At 36.2% G+C, this 10,149-nt stretch overlaps 1 protein-coding gene across 1 annotated transcript; it reads left to right on the top strand.

Annotated features, from left to right (window-relative positions):
• The first annotated feature begins 376 nt into the window (after positions 1–376).
• LOC121241175 (protein argonaute 5) lies at positions 377–7,925 on the top strand. Its single transcript, XM_041138829.1, has 22 exons — positions 377–1,079; positions 1,584–1,810; positions 1,920–2,069; positions 2,199–2,332; positions 2,448–2,554; positions 2,910–3,013; positions 3,585–3,723; positions 3,816–3,932; positions 4,027–4,137; positions 4,223–4,294; positions 4,713–4,835; positions 4,931–5,102; positions 5,181–5,305; positions 5,391–5,528; positions 5,997–6,139; positions 6,233–6,295; positions 6,373–6,436; positions 6,693–6,828; positions 6,906–6,979; positions 7,112–7,206; positions 7,311–7,342; positions 7,431–7,925. Exons 1-22 carry the CDS (start codon positions 603–605, stop codon positions 7,595–7,597), a joined length of 2,970 nt encoding a protein of 989 aa, XP_040994763.1. The 5' UTR covers positions 377–602; the 3' UTR covers positions 7,598–7,925.
• Positions 7,926–10,149: the final 2,224 nt, after the last annotated feature.

The following is a 10,149-nucleotide window of genomic DNA, read 5'->3' as shown; positions in this document are numbered from 1 at the left end:
TATTATACGTATCGAATCTTAGTCGCATTTTTTTAATTTTTTCTTTCTTAATTAAAATTTATTTTTTTACAACGGAGGATTGGAATTTTTAACCCAGATTTTTTATTTAAAAAACCGGACAGTATGTATCATGCCATCATACTATTGATTTAAATTTAAAAATCTTTACCATATCGATATCTACGTATTAACACTTATGGTAAGTATAGATAACAATTTTTTTTTTCTTATTTTCATGTATCTGTTTTTCCATTCTTCACAGGGATTCGGCTAAAATACTTCAGGGTTAAAAGAAAAGTAAAAAAATAGAAAGAAGAAAGAGAAACAAACCGGTGTGGTCTCGCACGCATCCGGTAATGCCGTCCATAAACAAATCCATATTCCCACGTCTTTTGCACCCTCGCCGAAGTCTCCCTCTCCAGTCTCCCCCCACCCCACCCTCTCTCTCTCTCTCTCTCTCTCTCTCTCTCTCTCCTTTTTGACTCTATATAGCCACCCTCACTCTCATCTCTTCTACACTCCCCCACCCGCTCCTTCTCTCTCTTTCGCCTTTTTTTTGTTCTTCCTTTATCTCTGATCACATTTTGAATCGGTGAGTCACAATGTCACGCCGAGGTGGCAGGCAGCCCGAATCTCGCCGGAACCAACCATCTCCGGCGTCTTCATCATCTCAGCAAGGCAGTGGAAGAGGCAGAGGGGGCGGTGGAGGAGGTCAGGGTAGAGGGGGAGGAGGGAGAGGCCGTGGTGCTCCTTCGCCGGCCTCTTCAATACCGGCCAATCTACCTCCACCTACGCCTCCAAAGGCGGCTGATTCTCCTATTGCACCATCACCGTCGGTTCATATTGCGTCGGCTTCTTCTCCGTCATCGAGTTCGGCTCCGCCACCGGACTCGACTGCGATCTTGGCGGCTGCTGTGAGCAGTGAAGTCAAGGAGCAGCAGGCTCCGGCGCCGCCGACTTCTTCGAAGGCCATATGCTGTCCGAAGAGGCCGGGATACGGTACCGTCGGCAGAAAAACCGTCGTCCGAGCAAATCATTTTCTGGTGGAAGTGGCAGACAGGAATCTCTACCATTACGACGTGAGTAACCGTACCCAATGTAAACTCTTCCCATACGTTTGCCTGTTGGTATACCCTCTTGGTGTACCTACATTTTTTGTAGATGAATTTTGTTGTTCATCACCCCGTCTCTTCTATTTTATTTCCCTGTTTTTTGGCCTCTGTTTCTCTATTATTTCTCCTCTTTTATGTTTTCTTTGACTTTGACTGTGATATGATTTATTTTTACTTCCAATTTACATCATTAGCAGTCCTGTTGGGGTCTTCTACCCGGATGTTACAGTGTTTTAGATCTATACTTATCCTCTGGGTGAAGACATTTTTATTCCAAGCGTGTGATGTGGGATGCATTTGTGGCAACGTGAAAAGTGGTCTGTCTATGGAGTTGATATTTGCTTGCTATTATTATTTTATTGTATATTCCTCTTGGAGGCCAAAGCCATTCTAGTTTCTGCTGATTTGCTTTCCTTAGTGTTATCAAGCATTAGTCCCTGCATGCATGATATGGTTGTTTTATTGCTTTAGGTGTCAATAACGCCCGAAGTTACATCTAAGAAAATCAACAGGGATGTAATGAAGCAATTGATTGAGTTGTATGGTGAGTCACATTTAGGAAGGCGAAGGCCCGCTTATGATGGCAGGAAGAGCCTATATGCGGCAGGTCCGTTTCCATTTGAATCCAAGGAATTTGTTGTCAAGTTAGCTGAAAATGATGATCGAGCTGCCCGAGCTGCCCCATCCGGTTCAGCGAGGTATTTTCTTTGGCATGCCTGAAATTGTGTTCGAGTAAATCTTATGTTTGTGACTTTGTTTTTCTAAGTTTCATTTTATCTGAAAGCCTCTGCTCTCCTCGACACTCAGGAAAGAAAGAAAATTCAAAGTGGCAATTAAGTTGGCTTCTAATTCCGACCTTCATCATTTGCGGGAGTTTTTACGTGGTAGGCAGCTGGATGTTCCGCAAGAGACAATACAAGTTCTTGATGTGGTCCTTAGAGAGGCACCATCCCAGAGGTAATCTGCTGTTTCTTCTTAGAATATGTGCATTTGTTTCCTTTCGTATACTTCTACTCATAAGCATTTACAGTTGCGGAAAATGTGAAACCTCTCACATGTACGAACGTGGTGGAAATTTGACTATAGGTATACTGTTGTCGGGAGGTCCTTTTTTGCTCCAGAATTAGGCCGGAAAGGTGATCTGGGTGATGGCCTTGAATATTGGAGAGGCTACTATCAGAGTCTTCGGCCAACCCAGATGGGGCTTTCTCTCAATATTGGTATTGATTCCCTCTTTTAAAGTCTCTTTTGGGCATCCATGCTGACTAAATTATTTGTTCAATTGCAATTGCATTTATGTTTCCTTGCTTCTTATATATGATTGTAATGATGCAGATGTGTCTGCCCGAGCTTTCTACGAATCAATTCTCGTGACAGAGTTTGTGGCAAAACATTTTAATTTCAATTTTTCAAGGCCTCTGTCTGATCATGATCGTCTGAAGGTTATTTTGCCACTATATGATGTGATTGATGATTTAATTATGACTTTCAATGAAAGATGCAACATGGTCAGCCGTGAATCTAAATGAGAGCTTTTTCGCAGAATCATCAGATATTCTTGGAGATAAACTTAGGAAATGGATTTATCTCTTGTTTCCTTTTTTATAGTATCCCTTCCATCCACTACATATATATTTATATACCTTGTGTTGTAATTGTGTAAACTTTTAGAATCTTACATATACAATCTTCACATTTGTTTCTCCTATTTGCTTAAGAATGCTTTTACTTACAACTGTTTGTTAATGGACTTTTTCATGGTTCATGAAGTGGATATCTTTCCTTTGTGATACCCAGATTAAAAAAGCGCTCAGAGGAATTAAGGTAGAACTTACTCATATGGAGTATACCAAACGATGCAAAGTGACTGGAGTATCAACGCAACCAACTAGCCAGTTAATGTGAGTATTACTGTGCTTTTATGCCCCCCCTCTCAGGACCTAGTAAAAAAAGAATACTCATTCAGGATTTTACTATGTGTAAAAAATGGGAAATAAAACTAGTTAGTTCTTCAATAATATTCTCGATAACTTGTAGAAAAATGAAGTGGCCTGGTTTCTGTAAAATCTAGAAGAAAGTCTTTTTCTTGTTTTTTTCTATATCAATCTCCTTAAGATATTTGTTTCTTTTGTTCTCTCAAAATGCTCTTAGAAACTGTTTTTCTCCATGTATTAGGTTTGCTCTGACTAAGCAGTTTGGTCAACCATGTATTTGATAAAAAAACTAGTCTATGTGAGCATGAAGGGGTGTATGTGTAACAATGAAAGAATGACTTAATGGTGACTCATTTAGTTGCTGTCAGCAGCTTTACTTTGGTGTTTTTTCTTTAACTGAAGTTGTATTTCTGATAGCTACAATGCTGGAACCACTTACCATTATTGTTTGTTACTGTCTGTCTCTTTTCTCTGAATTTCTTTCTGGTGCCTTCATTTCTCTCTTGGTAATTATTTTTGTAATTTTTATTTCCTTCAGGTTTACTCTGGATGACAAGAAAACAAAGAAGTCGGTTGTTCAATATTTTCGTGAGAAATATAATATTGGGCTTCAGCATGTGTCGTGGCCTGCCCTTCAAGCTGGGAGTGATTCAAATCCTATTTATTTGCCCATGGAGGTTGTATTATTACCATAGAAAGAATTTTTCCCCTGCCAAACATCAGGAATATTTATCATCTCTGGTTACAAAGGATTTTCTTTGAATTACAGCTTTGTAAGATTGTTGCTGGACAGAGGTACTCTAAGAGATTAAATGAAAAACAAGTAACTAACCTGTTAAGAGCAACTTGCCAACGGCCTCATGAAAGGGAAGGTAGTATCAGGGAGGTATGTCAAAATGCTATTTCGTTCATTGACATAAATTGAAAGTAGACCTGCTTTTGTTAGTAAGTTTGTGATGGGTTGCTTTCTTCTGTGCTAGATGGTTAATCGAAATAATTTTAGTGGGAACGCGCTTGTAAGCGAGGAATTTGGTATTAAAGTAAAAGATGAACTTGCAGTGCTTGATGCTCGAGTTTTGCCATCTCCAGTGGTATTTTTTGGTCAAAATATGTTTGTTTGAGCTATTTAGGCAATCATATATTCTCATGTTTAGTTTGTCACTTCCATCTTTGCAGATTAGATACCATGATACTGGTAGAGAGCCAAGGGAACAGCCCAGGATGGGGCAGTGGAACATGATGAACAAGGTGAGATAGCCACATGTTGGTATGGATAGCCATCAAATAAATATTAACTGTTTTGGAATTGGTACCATTCCATCATAACTGATTTTTCTGCTGTTCCACTTGTGAGCAAATCGTGACTATTAAATGTTGTGCGTTTTTGGTGCGCGGAGGATGCATGGATGGGTGTTAGGTGTAGGGCTATGTTGTATTCTTATTGGCAATTGTGACCCACACAAATTAGTATGGAAGTTCTATAAAATTCGTTTTGAGGTGTGGACCATTAAATCCACAAAAGAGTGAACCTCTATGCTGCATTTTTCCAAATTTTCAGTGGTGTCATATTATCTTATATTTTAAAGGGAACTACTATTTTTATTAATGAAATTTTTTGCATACCTATATTATAATCGATTATTCTTTGGAATTGCCGATATTGTAGAAAATGATCAATGGTGGTAGGGTGGACTTCTGGACATGTGTGAACTTCTCTTCACGAGTGCACAGGGATGTGCCTTACGGTTTCTGTGACCAATTGATCAGTATGTGCCGCAGCAAAGGAATGGTATGATTTCATAATTTACTTTTGATTGCATGATGTGTAGATCTTGTCCTGAATCCAGATTATTGACTTTGTAGAGGCTTTTTAATATCTGCCAGGTTTTCAACCCAGAGCCCTTGGTTCCCATACGTTCAGCTCAATCTGGTCAAATTGAGAGGGCTCTCATGGATATTCACAAACAATGTGTGGAACAATTTAAAAAAATTGGTGTGGCAAATAAGCAACTCCAACTGTTGATAATTATTTTGCCTGATATCAAGGGGTCGTATGGTGAGTAAGTTAATTGGCATTCCAATTTTATGATTAGAATTTGTTTCCTTGGCTTAAAAGATTACTCATTGCTCACAGGGAAAATTAAACGAATCTGTGAAACTGAACTCGGAATAGTTTCTCAGTGCTGTCAGCCCAGGCAGGCATCGAAGCCCAACAATAATCAGTATCTTGAGAATGTATCCCTCAAGATTAATGTGAAGGTTTGTTCCGTATGATTTCTGATTGGCTATTCCTGTCGAATGCTATGGTTGTTTTCCACTTTTCCACTGGGTTCAATCTTTATAGGTTGGGGGACGTAACAGTGTGCTACATGATGCTATTCAAAGAAACATTCCTCTCTTGACAGACCGTCCTACAATTGTATTTGGTGCGGATGTGACTCATCCACAACCAGGGGAGGATTCTAGTCCTTCAATAGCAGCGGTATGTTTTGTAGTTTTTTATCCCTATTTTTACTTAATCTTTAGACCTTTGGCGTGTGTGGAAATGGTTTAATTTATTCATGAAAATAACATGTATAATTGTTCAGAAATTTTTAAATTAGAATTAGAATTGGTTTAAAGATATATAATATGTTTTAAATTTATTTATAACATCTAACACAAAAAATCAAGAAAAAAAACTGAGAAGCTCATTTTTATGAACCCATTTTTTTTATGTAGTATCATCAAGTAATGAGGTTAGCCATGCTCTATACTCTTTTAACTTTAATTTTATGACATTTATGTATCATATCAGTTTAAGTTTGTGGCATATATTATTTAGTTTGCATTTAATATAATGTAATTGGAGAGTGGATGATGTGGCGTCATAGGTTTCAAATTACATAATATATAAATATAGATTGTGTACTAAACGGCGTCATAGATTGCATTAAATTTTATATCACAGGTAGTGGCTTCCATGGATTGGCCAGAGGTTACTAGGTATAGAGGAATTTTCTCTTCGCAAGCTCACCGTGAAGAAATTATACATGATCTCTATAAATCAGTACAAGATCCTCAAAGGGGTTTAGTTGTTGGAGGAATGATTCGGTAAAAAGTCAACATGCATAGTGCTTTATTGCTTATGGGGAAGGAAATTTTTTTTTTTAATTCTTCTCTTATTGTCCTTTGGTTGTTTTGCAGAGAACTACTTATTGCATTCAGAAGATCAACTGGATATAAACCCCACAGGATTATATTTTACAGGTGAAGTCTATTTTTGACTGCAAGAAGTTTACCTATTTTTTAGGCTTGATCTGATATTGTTTTATTTTACGTGGTAGGGATGGCGTAAGTGAAGGGCAGTTCAGTCAAGTTCTGCTTTATGAGATTGATGCAATAAGAAAGGTATTATATATCTTGCTGAGATGTGTCGGTCTGGAATTCCTTGGCAGCTGGCTATCTAATGAAATTTGTCACAAGGGCTTAAGACGTTCCAAAATCATTAATTAAATTTCATATTGTGTGTTACAATAATCTTGTATTTCTTATCGAGTTGTCACAAGTTATAGAAATAAAAACGATGGTCATGTTTTCTATGTAATTGAATAGTTTGTTGATTTTTGACATGTCCAGTTCTAATTGGAAAGTGTTTTTCTTCCAGGCCTGTCGCTCTTTAGAGGAGGGATATCTACCTCCAATTACCTTTGTTGTAGTGCAGAAAAGACATCATACACGCCTTTTCCCTATGAATCATAATAGTCGTGATCAGACGGACAGGAGTGGCAACATTCTTCCAGGTTTTTTGGGTTGTCTCTCTATTTTCAATTACAGCTTGTTTTATTTAATTCTGATCTTGTTAAATCTCAATGTCCAGGTACTGTTGTTGATACCAAGATTTGTCATCCGACAGAATTTGATTTTTACCTTAACAGCCATGCTGGAATTCAGGTAAAGCTAGGGTCATCTGGTTGCATTAACTTAAGACACAGCCGATGTTTTGAATTTGTTTTGATGCATATACATAGACTTTTGTTTATTGGAAATGAATTGTTTGAGTTTTCATTCTTATTGCATTTGCAGGGAACTAGTAGGCCCACTCATTACCATGTCTTGTATGATGAGAATCGATTCACTGCAGATGCCTTACAAATGCTAACAAACAATTTATGTTACACGTAATTCCTTCCGATCCTTGTTCATATGACTTCCTACAATGCCATTGTAAAATATTTCTGTTTTGTTGATTTTGTAACTCAGCTGAACATCCTTTTCATTTCAGGTATGCAAGGTGCACTCGATCTGTTTCCATAGGTTTGATCTTTTGCCTCTCACTCTTTCCTTTTTATTTAAATTGTGCCTTTGGAGTATATCATTCCTGAAAGGATAATTGCATATGCAGTTCCTCCTGCATACTATGCCCACTTGGCAGCTTTTCGGGCACGCTATTACATCGAGGGCGAGACATCAGACAGTGGTTCTACAAGTGGGAGTGAGAGCAGATCAATGGAGTTCCGGGCCCTTCCTCTAATCAAGGATAACGTGAAAGATGTTATGTTTTATTGCTAAATTATATAGAACTTCCTTTTGGATGATGAAAGCTCAAAGCTAGCCCTTTTGTTTCCAACTTTTTTGTTAATATGTGCTCCCTTCCCTTCTTTGGTGCTTTGAAATTAAAAATGGATTCTTGTGAATAGACGCTTTTTGGTGTTTCGGCAGTGTTTTGAAATGAAGAATGGAGGGGTATCAGATATGCCGGGTGTATTTTATAGAGTAACAGTTGCAAAGGCCTTTAGACTGTTGGGTATAAATATCCATGTTCGTGTCACTGCTGGCATTGCTATATGTACTCTTGAAACCGTAGTTACAATGTCATACATGAACTTCTTTTGTGAAAGAAAAGTTGAATGAATGTTCTTCTCCTTCTCAAGATTTTGTAGTATTTTTCTATTTTCCTTATAAAAAAGTGTAAGCCCACGTAATCATTCTTGCTCTTGCTCTTCCTCCTTATTGCCGTAAGTTTTGCTTGCTTTTCACACGGACAATAAAAAATAAATTATATCTTGACTCTTTTGATTATATTTATGTGAAAATTGGAAAGAATTAATAAACCAATTAACAATTTTTTCATGGTTTTGATTTTCCAGAATATGATTGACTGAGGGAGGGAGGCGTGTAAAACGCGTAGGGCATGCATGAAAAAGAATTCCTGTCCTGTCTCACCAACTCTTTTAAAGATACGTAATTTATGGTGCTAAATAGTACTAATTAATTACGTGCATGAACCCCTACCTTACTCTTTACACGTCCTAATCCATATATATAAAATAAAAATTTATATCTGTGGGTCTGTGTATAAAGTAAACCCTTATCTATTTCACGTGAAAAAACTTGATTTGTCATAGATTTAAAATTCAAATCTCTTACACATTAAATCATGTCATATCAATAGTATAAAATTATAAATGATATATTTTTTATATCGACTTTATTAGTAGAAGTACTCTAAAGCAAAAGAGTACAAATTTTCAACACTAATCCATCCATGTCAAAAGACTAGGGCTTAGCTTTTGTTTTTTTTATTATATAATATCAAAATCAAAACAACATCTCGACGTATGATTATTAGATGCTTTGCCCATGAAAACTCTAGTCGATAAAGACAAGTACTCTTTTTAGAGAAACACTACTATGTCGCCTCACTCTTACTATTCTATTTGACTGTTTGGTAATTTTTTTTTACTTAATAATTAAAGAAGTGATTTTAAGTGTATTGGTATATTTTTTTTTATTTTTTAAAAATATTTAAATGTATTAAAAAAATATAAAAAGAAAAAAAAATAATACTAGACTGTACGCTTAGCAGTAAGAGTGAGGCGGCATACTAACTCCACTCCTCTTTTTAATAGGTGGGGTACTGTCTCTGTTTTTTTTTTAACAAAAATATTGGTTGAGTTAGGTGAGAAAATATATATAATTTCAAGACTCACTTCAAGATCACTTGTATTTTAATTTGGCCAAGACACAATGATTAAGGTGATCTTTAGAAATCCATGCAGCTCGAGAAAAAGTGGTTTTGTAGCCAATAAATAAAACAAACATGGAGACATAATCCCAATCGAATTTGATCACGAGGACTCATATTCTGCATTAGATCTCATTGATCTTTACAAAACCTGTAATTAATGCTGGGTATTATCCTCAATATATGCAGGGAAAACAGTATAAAGTTATTATATATACCTCATATATATATATATATAATAGTTAATTTCTTAACCATTAAGAAAAAATAAAAAATAAAATAAATTACTTGAGCAGTAACTTTAAGGGGGCAAACTCATGGGATCAAGTATCATTTAATTCCAAGTAAAAATGCCAACTAACCAATTAATTTCGCCTTTGATTTATATTAATAATTATAAGAGCTTTCTTATGGAAGAAAGGAGTAAATTATACCCCAAGCAACCAATAAACAGCTAATTAATTCTCAAGATATATGTATATATAGCATCCGGACATGAATTCTAGCAAGCTTTGGCTTTAAAAAGAAGAAGAGGGAATTAATTAGTTCGTGCATTGATATATAGTAATTAGATAACTTCATTAATTAGCGGAGGTACTTTAATTAAAATAAATCAAGTGAGAGAGATTATTGAACTGGTATTAAGGGTTAAGTACATGCATTATAATCGGTATGAGTTTACTTGTGTGGCTGGCGTGAATGTAGCTGTCGTCGACGGCTTGGCCTTATGTTAGGTGGCCCTGCGAACGGGTGCCACCGTTAGGTAACATGATCTACTACCATGAAGATAAAGAGTATTTAATTCCAAACTCCACTTATATATATATATATATATATATATATATATATATATATGTATACTAGGTCAAAGCAACGTGCCAAGCACGTTTGTCTAATTAGATCAAACAGTTGTTTTACAAAAATAATATGTTTTTTTTTACAAAATTTGTAAAAATAATTGATGGCATATATAGTTTAGAAGACATTGCTTCAACTTTTATACAAGTAATATAATTAATAGAATATTACAAAGGAACTTAACGAACAAATTAACTACTACGATCAGTATTTTAACAAGATGATTGAGTTTGCATCA

This window comes from Juglans microcarpa x Juglans regia, chromosome 7S (genome assembly GCF_004785595.1).
Source record: "Juglans microcarpa x Juglans regia isolate MS1-56 chromosome 7S, Jm3101_v1.0, whole genome shotgun sequence".
Classification (NCBI taxonomy): Eukaryota; Viridiplantae; Streptophyta; class Magnoliopsida; order Fagales; family Juglandaceae; genus Juglans; species Juglans microcarpa x Juglans regia.
The sequence above is the reverse complement of the archived record's forward strand: the minus strand, read 5'-3'. Positions and strand labels throughout refer to the sequence as shown.

Bases quoted from the DNA above. Each gene is read 5' to 3' on its own strand.
- LOC121241175 (XM_041138829.1), top strand. From the start codon at position 603: ATGTCACGCCGAGGTGGCAGGCAGCCCGAATCTCGCCGGAACCAACCA. The intron at 5,306-5,390 runs GTTTGTTCCGTA...CAATCTTTATAG, and splicing joins CCCTCAAGATTAATGTGAAG to GTTGGGGGACGTAACAGTGT. The intron at 6,980-7,111 runs GTAAAGCTAGGG...TTGCATTTGCAG, and splicing joins ACAGCCATGCTGGAATTCAG to GGAACTAGTAGGCCCACTCA.